At 35.9% G+C, this 19931-nt stretch overlaps 1 protein-coding gene across 3 annotated transcripts in view; it reads right to left on the bottom strand.

Annotated features, from left to right (window-relative positions):
* LOC114054048 (mitochondrial fission regulator 1-like) overlaps nt 1-19931 on the bottom strand; it is a 57980-nt gene that overhangs the window by 26427 nt on the left and 11622 nt on the right. For 2 of the 3 annotated variants that reach the window (XM_027877111.1, XM_027877110.1), the window contains exons 2-3: nt 16765-16906; nt 9721-9819 (exon numbers count right to left, since the gene is read on the bottom strand). In XM_027877111.1, coding sequence (XP_027732912.1) covers nt 9721-9819; nt 16765-16830 — 165 coding nt within the window. In that variant the 5' untranslated portion in view covers nt 16831-16906. Of the gene's footprint in view, nt 1-9720; nt 9820-11552; nt 11614-16764; nt 16907-19931 lie in introns of all 3 variants that reach the window. The other variant, XM_027877112.1, reaches the window with a different exon arrangement.

The following is a 19931-nucleotide window of genomic DNA, read 5'->3' as shown; positions in this document are numbered from 1 at the left end:
ACCAGGCCCAGATGAAGGTGTCTGGTGGGGTGCCCCAGTGATCTGTGCTTGGCCCTTGTGTAACATATTTATCAGTTACTTGGATAAAGATATAGCTAGCAAACTTTTCACATTTGCAGCTAATGGAAAGCAAGGAGGAAGTTAATAGGTTAAAGGCCCCACTAAAGATCTCAGTAGGCTAGAACACTGGTATGAATCAAATAAAATGAAATCTAACAGGGATAAATGTTACAGCCAAGTTATTAACGGTGCAAGTATAAAATGGGAGAAGTATAGCTGGATAGGATTTTTTATGAAAAAGATCTGAGGGTTTTAGTGGACCTAAGTTCAATCTAAGTCAATAACTTGTTATCAAAAAAAGCTAATGTGATCTTAGGCTTCATTAAGACAGACAGTGTCTAGGACTAGGAAGTTGATAGATTATCCCACTGTATTCTCCCCTATTCAGATATTCACCTGGAGTATTATTTTCACTTCTGTGCATCACATTTTAGGAAGGATATTCATACACCAAAGAGTGACCAAGATACTGAAGGGCACTGAGCCCATGACAAATGAGAACTGGCTGAAATAACTAGGAATGTTTAACCTGGAAAAAAGAAGACTTAGGGAGTACATCACAGCTGTCTAAGTATTTGAAGTTGGTCACGTGTAAGATATTTTAGAATAAGAGGCAGAAGCTTTAGAAAGGTAGATTTAGGAAAAATTAATTATTTGATGGAATTAAAAATTATTTATCAAGTACCTACAATGAGGAGCTAGAAACTAGGGATATGAAGACAAAAAACAAGAGTCCCTACCCTCAGAGAGCTTACATGCTATAATTCAGAAGTAGAATGGGCTACACCCCTTGAGGCAGTTACCCCTCAACAGAGGTATTCAAAAGCAAAGGCTGAATGGTCACTTGACATCTATATTCTAGGAGAGATTTTTATTCAGGAATGGGTTAGACTAAATAGCCTCTGAGGTTCCTTTCCACCCTGGGATTCTGTGAAACATGACATTAACATAATTAGTTTAAAAGAAAACTCCAATTAAAAAGACAGCCAAATAAGTGGTATACGTAATCACCGACAAGTACTTAATTGCTTGGCTCTTGGTGTGTAGGATCATTTTGAAAGTTAGAATTACTTAGTCCTCAGATAAAATCCTATTCTAATGCCTCACTCTCGTGTGATGATGACCAGGGGATCACTTGGGTCTCCTGAAAGCTCTGCTAGAACAAGGTTTCCAAGTCTGGAAGATCTTATCAAGATAGAAAAACTTCAACATGGTCTGGTAATCTATCTCATGACAACCAGCGTAGCCTAGTTCAGAGAGGTTCAACGTTGAGGTTCATTACCATAAGGTGGTGAACTTCTTTTTTTTAAACAAGCAATTCTAGAAGATCATTTCTTGACACCGTACAGGGTTGCTATTATGTCAATGAATGGAATACTCAAACCAACAAAATCAGATTCTTGAATTTCTTAGTGAGACAGGGACCAGACCTGTGATTTTACCGGCATGGCGAACTTCCAGTGAACATACTCCCTCTACCAATGCAGGCTGGCATTTTTTCTGAAACTTAAGAGTCTTAGAGAGTTGTCTAAGGCATTGAGAGGTTACGAAATGTGGCCCAAGTCATATAGCCTATAAACAGTTATAACAACATAAGAGGGCATGAAAAATTGGAATTATAATAATATAGTCTTTGGAACAAAGTGCCCAACAGAATCTGAGAGCTGGAGGAGGCTTCCACCTAGGCAGTCCATTCAAATTCTGGAAAATTCAAATTGCTATTAAGTTTTTTCTTAGATCAAACCTAAATTTGACTCTTTACAAACTTCTACCACTGCTCTTAGTTCTGTTTTCTGAGAAAGCTATCATGTCTCTGCCCAACTTTCTTTTCTCCAGGCTCAAAATTCCTAATTGTTTCAGCTAATCTTTGTGTAGCATGATTTTGAGGACCACCCTGCTCCTTGTTCTTTTGAGGCTTGTTCTCAATGTACTTCTCAAACACAAAATATAAAACATTTTTATATCTAATATATCCTAATATATAAAATATCTTAAACATGACAATACATCTTTATTTTATCAGATGAAGTGAGAGAAAGATGTTATTTTTGCTTATAAACTAAATATATTATAGGTCTGAGGGATACCTAGCCAAATTAAATAAAACTTACAGTAAGTGGGACTGAAATTAAGAACATGCACAAATGAAAAGATCTTGGAATATTAAGAGTTTTTTAAAAGTAAAGTAAATGTGAATTCCATCTCGTTATATGGCAGATTTTCCTTTATGAATTTATAGCACTGGGAATCTATATTTTGGCCTACATTAACATCTTGTGAAGAAAGAAAAAGGAAGACTTCTATTCTCCCCTTGCAGAGCAGAGTCATCAACCCTTAAGAATTTGAGTATAAGTGCATAATTTTGGGAGGCCTGAGAAGTTTCCAAGTAACACTGTGTAATTATCCTTGGGAAAGTCACATAGCAAGAGCAAAGAATAATAGATGGTCAGCCTAATTTGGTGTCCTGGTAATGACAAGAGACCTAGAGGAAGGCTCTCATTCCATTTGGAGGGTTCTCTATGGAGGACTGATGGGAAGATTCAGAGGTGCATAGGATGAAGAAGCATTACTTTGCATAGTTGGAGAAAGTATGTACATTAATGAAATCACAGATACATTAAAATATTGAATTAATTCTATATTGGTAAAATAAGGGTGCTGAATTAGTTGTTGGTGGGCTATATGCCCCCTATGCCAAGATTCTGGGTTAGGGCTCCTTTACTATATGACTCTGCAAGCCCTATGAGACTACCTGGATGATTATACCTAAAAGACAACATTTTAATGGGCTTTCTCATCTGCAGTCCTCCATATATCTTTTGAACATATCAAAACCCCAATCTGACCTTCTGGACACTATTTTCACAAAAATCAATTTAAAGAAACATTATAATAAAACTGCTTCTGTCAAAAAGGTACGTTTAAAATCTATTTCTATCCTTTTTATTTCTTGCCATGCTCTAAAAATTACAAGTAATATGTCTCTTCATGAACTTTTGTTTGTAAAAGGAGAAATCCAATATCAAAGAAATGGCTTTCAAAGAATAAATACATAAGCACTATATACAGCCCAATTCATTCCCCAAAGGTTGATTTGGCTCATGTTCTCATGGATAAATTAAATCTATCTTGGATGTCTTTTGGCAATCAAAGATCAAGGAACATAATTACTTTCTCAAAATACTCTGTAAGGACATAAGTTACCTTGTATCACATATATTTCCTTGTCTATTCTATTTCTTTATATAAATATGAAGTACTACCCTTTGCACGGCACACCTATTTAAGTCATGCAAATTTCTATAGTTATCTTTACTTTAATACTAAAACATTAATTTACCTACTGCCATTGTAACAGGTCATGTCCACAATTGGTGCTCAACAAGCTGTTGTAAAGATCTGGTCCCAAAATCAATTAAAGTGAGCTCTACTCATTACATACATCTCTACTCACTTACATGCTCAGATCTCCATATCCTATCCTTGAAAAGTAACACTATGCTACTTTAAAAGTATTACTGTACTGGGAACTTAAGAGATTTTGACATTTCTAAGTTTTCCATGTGTCATGATTATTGTCTAGTGACACTTAAAAAAAAAAACACCAAAAAACAAAAAGCAAAAAAACCTCACTTAGGTTTTATTTCCCCAAAGATACTAAAAACTCACTCAAAAGATAAAATAAATTCAAACAGTAATTTCAATGATTTTTGATATAGATAGAAGGTAAGAAAACATTCAGAATGCAAAGTGTCTGATGCTATAGTATGGGAAACAAAAGAACTAACTTAATACCCAAAGGACAATTCACTTAGAAAAAGTTCATGTTAAAGGTGAGTTTGCAGCATGTATTAGCAGTCAAGTTTTATAGTTATCTGTAGCATGATTCAGATACCAGCATCAACATGCACCAATAACTGAAAGGAATTTTGAGACAGACAAGGCTGACTTACTGAAGTTTCACGGCATGGTCCTTTCCTACTACTGCTAGCAGAAAAGAAAAAGAAGGAAAAATAGTAAAGAGAAAGAAATAGAAAATTTTCAAGAGTTTGATATAGAAGACAAAATTAAAATTAGTACTCAATTTCACTATGAAAATCACCACTTGATAAGAATAAAATATCACAAAGTATCCCAATATATTTCACATAAAGCAACACATTCGTTGAAAAAATATTTGACAAAATACTAGATAACGGTAGATAAAAATGATTTACGTCATTCTAAATTGGGCCTATTTTCAATTTAAAGTACTTGGTTAATTTTAACTTGAACCAAGTAAACTGAGTGACAGAATAATATTGATAAAAGGAAAAGCAAAGTAGAAAAAGACTGTATGACTTGAGACAAAGAACAGGGAATTTTAGAGCACCCAACTTGGTCATGTGAGTTCTCATTTTTAATACACTATATTAAGCTACAACACATTTCAGTTTCTGGCCTGTAAAATAAAAAATTGTAAATTTTTTGTAGTACCTTTGCAGAGTTTAGGTAGCACTTTTTATGGTGGTAAACAGTCTTTTATCCTTCACCCTTTCAACTGAACTAGCACAGGAAGCAGACCCTTAATAAGTCTATTAACTGATAATTGCAACATTTCTACTTTATACTTTATTACCAGCACTAGTACAATAGGTTTTAGTCAAACAGAAAATACAACAGTAAGTCAATTGGTATTCAGCTTTTTATTTAAAAAAAGCTAACAACTTTCACATTCTACACATGCCATTTTTGTTGTAAGAAAGACAGTACAAGGGGCAGCTAGGTGGGACAGTGGATAGAGTTCTGGCCTAACAGTCAGGAAGACCTGAGTTCCCAATTGCCTCACCAAAACAAAACAAAACAAAACAGAACAGTACAGATTATTCGTATTGTAATCTAATGAAATTTGCTTTTGTATATTGAACATATACATTGTGAAGGAGTATTGTGAGTTGGAAGCCCCAAAGTCTTACTCTTAACCCTGCCACGAACTCATAGCGTGTCCCTAAGGAATTTACAACTTCTATGAATCTCAGCTTCACTGTCAGTAAAAGAGAGGTTGGGTTAAATGATTTTAGATCCCTAATTTGAATACTGTAAAATGGAATTGACAAGAAATTATATTAGCATTTTCTGTATCTTCAAAAAAAAATTAATACTTAGGAAAAAGAGCCTAGGAAATTACTGTTATTTGAACACTGGTGTAGGTTCTGTGCCCTGTGTATATCTTTTTACTTTAGATACTCCCATCAGATAGATGGGAGAGACTAGGGTGAAGTCCATGAATAGGAAGCCTGGGATTTCTTTTGTAGGTTTAGTCCTGGGGTCATGCTAGCAAAAGTTCAAGATAGTCTTTCCAGACCACCATTCCACTTAAAAAGCTAACTTTAATCCTCAAGTTAGGCAAAGCAATAATTAGAGTGGGGAAGTTGGGAGAGGAATATGTAGTTAAGTTTTTTCAGTTATACAAGGGTGGATTTATATAACACAACCTTCAGCTTACTATTTTCTCTACTTCATAACCATAAAAAAAGTCTACTGAGTTTTTCGTGTGCTTTTTTTCCAACATAATTTAAGACTGATATCAGACTGTTTTGTGCCATGGGGACAAAAATGAACCTAAGCTTACTCCTGATTTAGTGGTTATTTTCATGACTGTCAATAGATGGCAATGCCATTCCACAAAAGTACTAAGACAAAAACAACCTTTCCAAATGGGCAAATAGGTTAATTGATTGCAAATTATCCTTCAAAATGAATAAAATTTTTTAAAAAAAGAATAAATGAAAACTAGTTTTGAAAATGCTGTGTCCAAATATCTTTTCATAACAAAAATCCAAAAAGAAATTTTAAAATTTAATGTTAGTGATATTTTCTACACTGTTTTAAAAGAAGGACAATAGGAAAGGTTATTTTTTCAGTAAGAAGAAACTTAGTCAAAACTTGTGCAAAAGTAGGTTTGAATGTTGCCTCTTCTACTTTAGTGGCCCTGTGACCACAGTCAAATTATTTAACTTTTCTCAATCTCAGACTGTCATCTACAATAGAAAAGCTGTAAAAACATCTGATTCACAGGGTTGTTGTGCATACAAAGCTTACATTATACACACACACACACACACACATATGTAAGCATGTATGTGTGTGTGTGTATGCCCACTATGATGATTATGTATAAAAGCAGAAGTCTCTCCATTTTTCTGAGATCACTAAGTTAAAACTGGAACAAGCACCCTGAGAATTTAGAGATGCACTATATCAAATGTATAAACATGCTTGAGACAGGGACCAAGTTGTGGTAAACTCCTAGCTGATACATACGTATCATTACTATTGTTTATTTAAAAAGTCAAAATGCCTTAAGTTTGGGGTTTTTTTAAAGTGATGTTCTCAGGTTACAGAGAAGCATTTTTGGAAGCATTAATGAAGTTTGTGGAGTACTTCAAAACAGAATATATCACTGCATTCTACTTTATAAAGGCCTGGAAGAGTTCAAGCAGGCTCTTTAAATAGACTCAAAGGAATACCTCCAACATATTTTTCTTCCTGAACATGGTGATAATGATATTACAAGTCTGAAGAAATACAAAATCTACTCAGAAACATAAGTGGGATAAAATGGCTGAAATAAGGCAAAACATAATCTCTGCTTTATTTTTTTTAAAGAAATCAGTCTGATGATTATGAAAGGCAGTTAAATTGTCTTACCTACTCCTACCCATACCCCTCTCAATCCCAATGAGGGCAGGAATCATATATGTCAAATTTATATTTTGTGCCTAATACAGTGTTTTGCACATAGGAAAATTGATTAGTAAGCATCTTTGAACTGAGTAAGTTAATTCTTCTTGACTGTAATTCTTAAGTCTGTGGACAGGTGGCAGCCAAGTGGCGCAGTAGATAGAACACTGGCCCTGGAGTCAGGAGGACCTGAGTTCAAATGTGCCTCAGATGCTTACTAGCTGTGTGACCCTGGGCTCTTAGGCACTTAACTCTGTTGGCCTAAAATTAAAAAAAAAAAAAAAAGTCTGGGGACAAAATAAAATATGTTGTACAGGGGGTGTCATAGGTAAATGTATAAATTACAAGCACTGTGAGAGGTATCTTGGTTCTGGAGCCCTCATAGACTTAGCACCACTTCACATGACTCAGTCTCAAAATACTAGGTTAAAATACACTTGTTACAAACAAATGTCTTCCACTGAACCCTTGAGGAATGATACAGTTGATATTTAGCAGTATTTAAAAGACCATATTCCAGAAATAGCCACTGGGCATGTACAATTGCCACCTTAGTTTCAGATAACGGGATCATGGTGTTTGATTGATTCACCTCCCTGAGGCTAAGGCTGCTCATCTATAAAATGAGCAGGTTGGGCTAGATGAGCTCTAATTAGGGTCCTTTCTAGCTCTAAAACTTCATAAACATTTTTAATTCTAAACTATGAATAAAATATGGTAAAACAGAAACTTTCTAAAGAAGCTTTTCTTTGGCAATTACTGAGTCAGACAAGGCCATTATCAGAGCAGATTCAGGTTACAATTAAGTGCTATCCCAAGATACTTGGATTTGTTAGCAACTACATGAACAAAAGTATGTTATTCTGTATCACAGTGAAAAAAAACAACCTTAATAGGTTCATTTAAATCACTAAACTGGTTGAGTGATGAGGAACAGATTCTGCAGGCAGGAAGAGAAGAGCTAAGCCTTTGCCTTCTCTTTAGTACCTAAAAGAATGCTAGATTTTAATAAAGTTAACAGTTTGGCCACTTATGTCAAAATGAATTGAATTACTAAAATATGGTTAATAAGGAACATTTGTTGCAATTTTGTTAATTTTGATAACAAAAAAGAAAAGTTTGTAAATAGTCAATCTTATATTAATTACATTTTTCTTCAAAAGCTCATCCGACCTACTAACTTGGCATGAAAAGAAAAAATGGTCTGCACCGATTTAAACAAAAATACTCTGCAGATGATCAAGGAAATTTTAAAAAGTTACTAGGAATATCCTGAATAAAGTATATTTACACAAAACCTCAAGTTCTGATGTGAACCCAAAGCACACCTCTACCAAAATTCTGTATTCCAATTCAAAATTTTTTTTGTCCATTTCCCTTCAAAGTTCTGATCTGTCAACTTTGAGGCTTATCTAAATTCTAAGACAATCCAATTTCTAGAACTATGATTACTACAGTATGCAGTTTTCTTAGAATTAAGAATTTAAATAACTTGTTTTACTGTCTTTCTGGTTCAACCATTAATTGGACATTTTTAAATCTGCCTATTTCCATTTCTTCATATGAACAGTGATAACAGCTGTGACTCCTCTCACCTCACTCAAGGGCAGTTATTATCCAGAGCACTAGGAGTTTCTTGGATGAGAAGAACTGTCTTTCTTCTACTTCCCAAAATATCTAAACAAAATGCCACCTGTGACATGAAACTGGTGTGCATAAAATTCAGCTTTAAATCTGAAAAAAGTTGCGCTGAAAGAGGCTGTGTCATAATGCTGTGTGTTTTAAATCTGTAAAGAACAAGAACATGGCTATAGAGCCATAGTGTATCAAAGGCTATATCAACAGGATTATTCAAAATTCCTCAGCCAGAGAAATCAACTATGTATTTCTATGCAAAAAGAGAGTTGTTACTGACATGGCACACAGAGACATTTAGGGAGATCCCTAAGCCCCAGGCAGAGAGGGGTCCCCATCTGATTTAAGGCTTCATTGCCAGAACACTCCAAGGAACCACAAACTTTCAAAGAACAGACCCCCTTAGCAGCTTTATTGCTGCACAGCAGATGTACCCACTCTGGACTTCATCACCTTAGAAATAGTTCTGTTGCAGTTGGAAAGGAAGGTGCTCTAGCTGTAAACACATGTACATAGTCATTGGTCAATTTCAAACTGGTTCAAAGAAAAGCACAGGAAGAAAGATTTCTCCTTGCTCCAAGTGGTTTTTGGCATCAGTGAGGTCCTTTGGCTCATTTCTTGACAGCAAGTTAAGCTTTCCTCCCTGTGCTACTACTACCACCAGTGCAACTGTGTCTTTGTTGCAGGGCATTAACAGTATCAGAAGGTATCAAAAGACTTTCAAAAGGAATACTGGTGAGTTCTAAGAGAAGCCCTCTTTGCAGAGGAAGTAACTCCAGTAGCAACAGAAAGCAACAGTGATACTGGAGGCATCCTGTATCTGCACTATAATGGAGGATACCTGATGGTCACCTGGGGCCTAGGAGCTTTTTGTTTAGTAAGGTGCTTCTCAGGACACATGCACATATTCTTAAGTTGAGTTTCTGCCATAAGGAACCTGAATCCTAATGCTCGTTGAATGACTGGTTGCCACCTTAGTGTGGGCTGGTTTACAACAAAATCTACAGTGTCTTTATCTTTATTTCCAAAACATAAGACCATGCAATTCTTAGTGAAGAGCAATGACACTGCCAACAGTGAAAAATAAAAGTGGATGCAAGTACATGACTCAGGTTAGGAAGAAAAATCAGACTTATGACAGAAGAAATTACTGAGCATTCCCAATCCTTATTTTGTTTTTGCAGACTAATGTAGCTAGCAAAATACAAAAGTCTGATGGCTCCTTTAAAAAAATACAAACCCCCCCCCAATTTATACAGTACATATATAAATGAATAAATTTTAAAACATGAAAAAAAATACCTGAAATTGAACTCTTGGACACTGAATCAGAGATAAGTTAGTACCGATCTTCCTTACAATACTTCGAGATGAACCATATGGTTTGCCTGACCAGAGTACCTGAGAAAGTAGAGAACACAAATATTTAATGACAATCCTTACAACACTGTTAATACAAGGTGTATCAGTCAATTATAAAACACAATTATAAAGCACCGACTGTGCCACGTAATTAGATGGCATACTATAATAGGAGGAATGCTCCACATTTTGGGGGAATAGCTCAAGTATTTCCCAATTAAAAATTAAAAGCATATAGCCTAAGCTATTAATAATGCAACAAAGGTTATTGGAGAGAGCATGTGTAATGGTAATATATTGAAACTAATAATTAATTTGATGTCATGTTTATTATTATATTGCAGTGTCTACTTTCAGAGAATTTTTCCCCTACTGTTTTCTACCAAAGGGCCAACCTAATTCTTTCATTTTAGAAAATTTGAAGATTCAGCCTCAAAGCATAAGATCTAGACATAACACAAATGTGTTGGGATTTAAATAATATTATCAGATATTTTACATCAAATAAGAATGGATACAGAATGCTTTGCAAACCTTAAAACACTGCAGTATCAGCTATAATTATTAATGTATGACATACAAAACAAAAAAAGCAAAACTTAACAAAAGAAAATAATACCAGGCACGCATGTGGATTAGTGGATGCACACTGGATCCTCTAGGAAGCCTGACAATGTGTTTTCCTAAGTACACTGGCCTTTCACTGAAAGGATATATGTGATTGCATGAATACTTTATTTGAAAGAAAAGACAGATGAGATAAAGGCAAACAATGTAGTAGGAAGACCAGGATAAGACAATCATTAATAAGGAAGAGAAGTGAGCCATTAAAAGTAAATCCTAAAGAAAAGAATGGAAGTGGCACGGGACTGAATTATACTTCCTACTACACATCATTGTCTGTGATATTTGTGACTACATTCTACCTGTTTATTATATATTGAAATCTTGTAATTCAGTACACTGTGCTCTCTCCAGGTAGCCCAGAGGCTGGGGATACATTGAGTGCAGAAAGCCCTAAATCAAGAGCCAGAGGCTTGGTTTTGAATCTTGGCTCCGTCAATTATGCCTCTTTGGCCTCTCTTTCCTCATCTTTAAATAAGGTTTTAGGTTCAACCTTTTGTCCCTTTACAGCTCCAAATCTATGATTCTACTCTGACTCTACGTTATTGTCACTCAGGGTATAATAATGAATGTAATGTTACACAGGTGGTTCTGGAGCTTGGTCCAGACTGGCCCCCTGGGCATACATTATCACAAATCAGGCTGAGCTCAAGCTAGTATCTCTGCAGTGCTTCAGATGAAGGAGAACTTAGTTTTAAGTCTAACTCCACTCTACCTATGCTAACCTTGAACTCTGAGAGTTGGGCCAAAGCCAAACACAATTTGGAAGAGGCACAGGACAGGAATAGCATTTGTCTCCCTTCAGGGATTCTACATGATTTCCATTTTTAGCACGTTCAGGGTCTCACTGATTTCTGAGTGGGGAAAGGCCAGAAAAAAAAAATGGGTTAAGAGAGTTAAGAATTAGATCTGAAATTTAGATGATATAATTCCCACCTAACAGAGAGAGGACTATCATTTAAATATATCCTTGAACAGAAGTAGGTTATATGGGAAAGGAAGGACATCTGACAAAATGGAAAGTGTGAGGCAACACAGAGTTTTATTAATGGATAAATAAAACAAAGCAATTGCCAAGCCAAGAAAAAAATTTGAATGGGCATGCAATAGGCAGAGACTTAACAGATAATATTTAAGGAAATCTTTACCTTAAACATTTTTCAATGGGCTTCCTTAGTCTTGATCTTTTAAAAACAGAATCATAAGAAACTAGGGCAAAAAATGGCAACCTTTAGTTATTAATACCCTACTTTCTTAATTTTTTTTTCCTGTAATTCTAATAGTAAGCCATAGTTCAAATAATACCATGACATAAGAAATGGATTTAGTTAAAGCAAAATATAATTTGATCATCACACAAGTAATAAAGCATTGGAAAAAGACAATATTCAAAAGCAAGCCAATTTTCTTTTCAATAAGAGTAGATCTGGAGTGGATATGATGAGAAAGGAGAAAGCTCAACAAGAGAAGTAAAAGATTTACCAATACCTCTTCCAGCTTATGGCACTATGGCTTGTACAGTAAACATGCAGGTAAAGAGTCCTAAGTTTTCTACATTACCATTTTCTAAACTGTTTCATAGAAAAACAAAACAAGATCAAAGCTTTTACAGAAAAAGGAAGTTGTAGTTAAAAAAAAACAAACCCAAAAACATGCCTGAACAACACAGAAGGTGACGGTTGTATTTGATTACTTTTTTTTTTAATGACAACAGTGAGCTAAGAAATGAATAGTATTCTTCTGTTTTTGTCACCTGTGTTCTGCACAGCACCTTGCACTATATAAAGAAACAGGAGGCAAAGGTCCGTGCATTCTGCTCACTGGGGCCTCTAGGGAGAGGATGAAATAGTTGCTTCTGTTACAGTATGAAGAAGATAAGTGGAGAAAAAGAGCAGCTAACCTCCAGGAGTCACAGAATTAGGTCTTCCTTTATTTTCTCTGCTCAGCCCTCATGAGAACAAAATGCAAATAGCTATAAAGGAATAGGGAACAGATGGTACTGAAAAGTCACCATCTGCACACTGGGAGGCTGTTTGACCCAAGTGGGTCTCTCTCCCTCTACTCCTGGCTCAACTGTGCCTTGTAAATGTAGATGTGTAGAAAATGATTTCCTCTATTTTGAAGCAATTAAGATATATTGTTATTTGGATATACCCAGATAGCAATCAGAGAAGAGGGAGAGGTAAAAACTACTTGATATTGACCTTATATTGCCTAATCTCTGAAGTGGATCACTTTCCAAAAATTTTCTAAACAGTGAAATTATTTTTGATCTTATCCATTTGCTATGCACACAGTGTGTATTCATATATAAAAATCAAATGCACACACAAGGAGGTAACTATAGCTATATTAATGCTAAGAGAAATTCTGGGAAAGGATTTGAGAGGTAGAGAGACAGTGTGCATGTGTGTATATGTATCTAGTTGTGACAGTCCATAACATTTAGCAACAGTGTCTGAATGTGATGACAGCAAAATGGGGGGAATCTGGTGACATTAGGAAAGCAGTTTGTTCTATTTTAACATTGTGAAATGGTACAGTAGAGGTGTTGAAGTGTGAGGCTTGAGTCTGAAGCTGTCATCTGTCTGAGGCATGCTGGCTACATACCCTAGCTTCATGTAGTAGTAAAGGGAATTATAATTAATGCTGCCATATTTCTACTTTATTTTCTATTTTTAAATTTGTTCTACATTAACTTATTCGGATTCATGTAATAATCTGATAGACAATATTTAGTAGGAAATACCAACTGTAAATTTAATCCCAATGAACACTTTAAGTGAATGGATTGTTTTAAATACAAGCTAGGAAAAAATAAGCTCTTGGTTTTTTTAGCCTATGAATGTGAAGTAGGGAAGAAAAGGAAGATTAAGTTGTACATTAAACAAAAAAATTCAGGACAGTGGAACTCCCTAGTATTCTCATAAAAATCTCTAACCAAAGGACACATTTTTTTTCTTGGTTGTCTTCTTTCTCATCTGAAATTCTTAGCCATACACATGTTCCTACTACAGAACACAGGAAGCAAAAAAGTTCATTCCTTAAAACAACAAGAAAATTCTAAATTCATATTCTCTTTCCCCACAGATTCAATATTTGCTGTCCACTACAAGCAAGAGCTCAGTAACCCATCAGTTCCATAATACTTGCTTCCTCAAACGGGAAAAAAAAAATAGGTAATATAAAAACATATATGGGATTCTTCATTGAAGAGGAAAAGAATAGAGAAGTAAAAATATGTTTTAAAATCTAAAAAGGGGCATAGGGAAGATAATAGAAAGACGAAAAATAAGAAATATCAATTTAGAATTATAGATATAGAACTAGAAGGGACCTCTGAGATGATCTAGTATAATTCCTTCACTTTACAAATGAAGAAACTGAAGCCAAAGCGGAAGTGGTGGAGTCAAGTACTAGAAGTACCAAAAGTAGTAGCAGTAACAGCAGCAGCAGCAACAGGAATAGTAGTAGTAGCAGTGATGGTGAAGATTAGCATTAATGTAGAGCTTTATGATTTACAAAGCACTTTGTAGGTGTTACTTCACTGTGATTCTGCAAATGAGGAAAGTGAAACTGAGAGAGGTTAAGAGACAAGCCCAGGGCCACACAGCTAGCATGTGTCTGAGACAGGACTTTCATGTGAGTCTCCCTGACTCCAACCGTAATGCTTTACCCAGTACATAATGCAGCTGGGACTAGAATCGACCAACTCTGACCATAAAGCCAGTCCTTCACCCCATGCATCCTGCTGCCCGTCCTCACTTCATGGCAACATTTTCTTTGTACAGAGAGAAGATATGAAGGTGGAAGACATAGTCTTTGTCCTTGAAGAGCTTACCATAGTAAGACTTAGTTCAATGTATCAGATGTAGGATAATGAGAAGACAGCAGTGTGGCAGAGTGGGAGGACTACTAAGAAACTGAGTTCAAACCTCACCTTTGTCACTATATATGTGTGACCTTGAAGCAAGTAATTTAACTGCTCTGTGCCTAAGTTTCCACACATGTGTAAAAGTGGATTGGACCATCTATCTAGTTGGCCTCTGGTCCTTTTCAGCATAAATTTACATTTATATGACCGAACTGACGGTAAACTATCTAGAGTTATGGGAACATGTAGTTTTTAAGACCAGGTACTATCCAGGAAGATTTTAGACTCTGAGAAGGAAAATGTTACCAAAAAAGGTCAAAACAAATAGCTTTATTGATTTCCAAACAGTATATGATCCAAATACTGCAGATCTCATTATAAAAAGGAAAACAGGAGGTGGTACCTTTCACAGCTAAGACTGGGGAAAGAACTTTTTAAAAATTACTGCTAGCTTCTGTTTTTATACCACCTTAATTTCCTTATATATTCCTTCTGCTCCCCTACCCTGATAGCCACAATCTCTTTATAAAAAATAAGAAAAAAAAAGGCTTTAAAAAGCCCAACACATTAATTAGGCGGCTAGTCAATGAATAATGATTAGATGCCTACTATGTGCCAGGCACTGTGCTAAGCTCTGGGGATACAAAAAGAGGCAAAAGACAACCTTTGTCTTCAAGGAGCTCACAATCAAATAGACAAGACAAGCAAACAAATATGTACAAACAAGCTATATACAGGATAAACAGAGGGAAGGCACTAGAATTAACAGTCGTTAGGAAAGGTTTCTTGTAGAAGATGGGATTTTCACTGGGACTTGTAAGGAAGCCAGAAAAGCCAGTAGGCAAAGATGAGGAGGGAGAATGTTCCAGGCATGAGGGACAGCCAGAGAAAATGCACAGGGCCAAGATGTTGAGTTGTCTTATTTGTGAAACAGTCAGGAGGCCATCATCATGGGACAGAAGGCTACACTTCGGAGACCAAGGCTCTACATGGAAAGGGTGGAAGGAGGATGGGACCAAGGGACAACTGAGGGGGAATGTAAAGAGCTGCTGTGCCCTTCCAACCTTCTGACCCAAGTCAATATTGTCTCTTCAAATCCTTTCTCTCCTTAGTTTTCACTTTGAACTTTCTCACTCCCACTCCCCTCTTTAATATACACATTTGTGTACACACACACACACACACACACACACACACACAGGAACACTTCATTTTTTCTAAGGAGGAACAGCAAAGAGGTCATCCTTAAGCCTCTTTACCTTATCTTTGTATTAGAAAGTAGCTTGTGCTTTGAACAAATTTTGTCACTTGGCCATGAAGAAATACAAACATCTCACATTCAATTCAAGTCACTGAAAAAGCTCTACTTTCCAATTACTGGAAATGAGATCTTCTATTCTAGTCTTTCTTGCTAGAAGCTCTTGAAAAACTGCTATAGTAAACTGCACACTGACATTAACTGATATTTCCTTCTCATGGTTAGTACCTTATAAAGGCTTACCACCCAACTTCCTTTCCTTTTACTCATTCCTCTTTTTTTGTTGTTGTGTTAACAACCTCCCTTAACTTCTTTTACTTATTATCTTCATTTCAAGTCCTCTCCCACAATCTTCTCCCAATGAAGCTGGAAGTATAATGTATTCACTTTTACCTTTCAAAACATTTTTTTTTTCAAAAGCTTAAAATTATGTTGTCTTCTTATTGCTGTTCTTCAGTCAAGTACAACTCTTCATGACCCCATTTTGGGGTTTTCTTGGCAAAGATACTGCAGTGGTTTGCCATTTCCTTCTCCAGTTCATTTTCCACATGAGGAAACTGGGACAAACAGAGTTAAGTGACTTGCCAAAGGTCACATAGCTAATGTCTAAGACTAGATTTGAACTCAGAAAGATGTGTCTTTCTGACCCAGGCCTGGCACTCCATCCACAAAGCCACCTAGCTGCCCCACTGTCTTCTTAAAAGGTTCTAAATTTGGAAAGGGAGGTGGGAAGGAAGGGGGAGAAAAATTTTTATGGAAGTGATTATTGATAAATCAAAATAAATTAATTTTTAAAAAAAGGCTCTGAATTCTTCATAGATAAAAACTGTATTAAATTTTTGTACACAACACAGACCAAGAGCATTCATATACTGACACTAAATGAAATTACAGTATCAAATTCAAACAATTTTCCTTTCACTTAAAAATAGTATTCTGCATATTTGCTATAGACGGTTTTTCTTCTTTTCTCAATGGGTAGAATGAAATTTTTTTAAAATTGATAAATTGGCTTGGCCTAGATTTTTGGGTTTCTAAGGTCCTTTTCTGCTCTTAAGTTTTCTGATTCATAATATAAGTCTGCTATATAAATTTGGATAAGAAAGTATACTCCTGATATACTCCTGCTTAAAGAAGGTTGTCTTTTGTGATTTTTTAACATTTGGAACCACTAAGTTTCATAGACATATTTTACCACTGCTTTATAAAATCAATTTTGGATACTCACTGATTCCATGCTTATTCCAACTTGTTCGCAAACCATCCTAATTAGGCGTTTAATCCAGTTAAGCATCTAGATGGCAAAGTCTTCACAAATTGTTATTTTCAACATTTCAAGCACACACATCAGCACATGGTCCATAATCAAACTGAAATTTAAAAAAAGAAGCATTTAGATTGGCATACTTTCAATTAACATTATCAACTGGAATAATATAGTAGCAGGAGCACAGGACTCCAAGACAGCAAATTGGTTCTAGTCTTAGCTCTGCCGCTAATTTGCTGGGACACCTTAGGAAAGCAATTTAAAGTAAGGAGGTTGGTTTTTAAGGTTCCAGCTCCAATATATTTCAAGAAACATTTATTAAACACGTACTCTATCTGAGGTACTAGGGATAAAAGAAAAAGCAGTCCCTGCTCTAAAGCAATTTACATGGGACTAAGGGGAGGGAGGGAAGGGGAAATTATGACATTAGTACAGTAGGTATTATACAGATTTTATAATCAAATAGTTAAACAAGAGAGTTAAGCATACCTATCATCACTCTATGCACTTACTGTTCCTACTTACAAAAAGCTTATGATTAACTTAGCTAGGGAGAGGAAACATGAAAGAATCGTGAAGACCACCTAATGGTGCTATGGCTGTTATGGCCCCTTGCACTCTGCAAGGGCCTCATGGCCAATTAGAAGATTCAGATATAATTATGTGCTATGGATTCCAATTTGAGAATCAAACAGAATATATTTGCAATTAAGGCTATATATTTGTCCGTATGTACTGGGCAGTTAGAGGGACTTACTGGGAGCAGGAGTTGATTCTCTCCTGACATTTTCCTTCATTCAGTAGCACATGCTTTCTTAATAGGTGAGATTGTGTTATGTAAAAAGTTAAACCCAAAAAATGAAAGAATCTACCAATAATACACACAACCCTCTTCTAAAAGCCTTGGGCAAATCATTTCTCTGTGAATCTCACTTTTCTTACCAGTAAAGTGAGGGGATTGAACAAGATGACCCCTTAGATCTCTTTCAGCACTAAATCTGTGATTACATCTGAAGCCAAATGTATAGGACTGAAATTTTTTGGGTGCAGTCTGCTGGCTCTCAGTCTCATGTCAAGATACAGGCGCAAAGCTACTAAACACGTCTTTAGGAAATATGAATTTGGGGAATATTCCTCCAGGCCAGAAGGGAATAATTAGCTCAGGCCAACTGCAGATGTGGTGTTAACAGTTGGGATGATGTTCCAAGAAGAATGCAGCTGCCCAAAAAACATTCACTTGATATAAAAGCTTCCATCAATTCTTCACATTCTGTTTGAGAAAAGGGATGAGTAATTTGGAAGGTTTCTTCCTTTAGCTATAGGTGATTTTGAAAACTCTTGGGCAAAAGTTATTAACTTTTTGCATAGACCTTAAGAGGTCTACACAGATAATTACTCAATCTCCATTAAGCATTCTACTCCGCACCCTCCAAATCTGTAAAACATGGCAGAAATGGAAAGATAGGTAGTGCGAAGTTTTCTTTACCTTTTTTATTCAAAAAATAAATTTTAAAAATTATCTGTGACCTTGAGCATATATATCAATGACTGATTGAATGAAAAAACATTTATTTAGTACTTATTATGTGCCAAGCCTTAGACAGAGAGAGTAACAAGAGTCAATCAATAAGCATTTATTAAGTGCCTATTCTGTACTATGCTTGTTCCAGGCTTGTTCAATAATGGAATGGAGAGCTCTAAAACAGACAATCTTATGTCTGTGAAATAGATCAAGAGACAAATACAACAGCTAGGGGAAAAACATCTGCCATTATCACATTTATATAAATCCTCTCTACACAGAGAAAAGGCTAAATATATATGTATACATAAACGAAATTCACATCTATGCTCACATCAGTATTTATTAAACATGTGCAAGGCAGCTACATGAATGAGCACAGATAATATCTCTCATCACTATTAGTCTTTGAATCATCCTTCTTGTAAATAATTTATATTTATTCAGTTGTTAAATGTTGTGATTCTTTATTTGAAATACTTCTTGTATGCATGCTCTTTCTTCTTCTACCACCTTAGTCGCCATTTTTATCAATTCATTCCAGTATTAGTACAAAACATTAGCTAGACTTATTTCATTGATCTTCAATTTATCCTGCACACTGCTGCTCATGTTTTGTGATTTCTTTGATGTGCATATTAACCTCCACTGATGCAGATCACAAAGCTCAACAGCACTGAAAACCATCTTCTTGAGTCACTGTGGCCAAAAAACCCCTTTAATACCCACAGGCAACCTTCTGCCAGCCTATTCTCAGTTTACCCAACCATTTCCCACCAGCCGTACTCCTTGGATGTGATTCCATCCTCCTCTTCCTCATCATCATGATGCCAAAGTCCCCTTCCCATTTCAGCTTCCTTTTGTACGCTGCCTTCCCCCACAGATTATAAGCCCCTTGAAGGCAGGGACTATATTTCTTTTACTTATTTGTATCCATAGTGGGCACTTAATACATCTACTGAATTGAACAGAACGTACTTTTAACACCACTTCCTGTGTTTAAAAAAAAAAAAGTGGGTCTGGATAACTTGCCACATCAAGCTTAAGTTTCTCTTCCTGGCAGCAAGGTTCAGTGGCTACAGTGCCAGACTTGTAGTTATGAACTCTGACTCTGAATTATATCTTAGACACTTAGTAGCTGTGTGTTCATGAACCAGTCATCTAAGCCCTGTGGATCTGTGTTCTGATCTGTAAAATAAAGATAATATTTGAACCATGTAACTCATGGATTATTTGTGAGGAAAGTGCTTTACAAATCTTAAAGCATGATATCAATGTGTTATTATCTAGCTTATTTCCTGGCAGTCCCTGCTGGTACCCTCTGCTCTAAGCAGGCTGGGATCTCCACATTTAAGATGTATTCCTTCTACTTCTGTTCATGTTTTTTAACCTTGTGGAGAATCCACATAATGTAGGAACTATCCTATTTGTCTGTCCTACTTATTCATATCCTACTCATTCTTCAAGCCCCATTTCCCAGGGCAAACAACAAGGGCTCACTACATACTTATGATTATTTATTTGTTCTCACCTCATATCTATATTTTCCCTTTTTTGTTGAGGTAATAAGTCAACAAGCATTTTATTGTTTACTATACAAGGCACT

The sequence above is a fragment of the Vombatus ursinus genome, unplaced genomic scaffold (assembly GCF_900497805.2).
Source record: "Vombatus ursinus unplaced genomic scaffold, bare-nosed wombat genome assembly UNPS02014812.1, whole genome shotgun sequence".
NCBI classification, from domain to species: Eukaryota; Metazoa; Chordata; class Mammalia; order Diprotodontia; family Vombatidae; genus Vombatus; species Vombatus ursinus.
The sequence above is the reverse complement of the archived record's forward strand: the minus strand, read 5'-3'. Positions and strand labels throughout refer to the sequence as shown.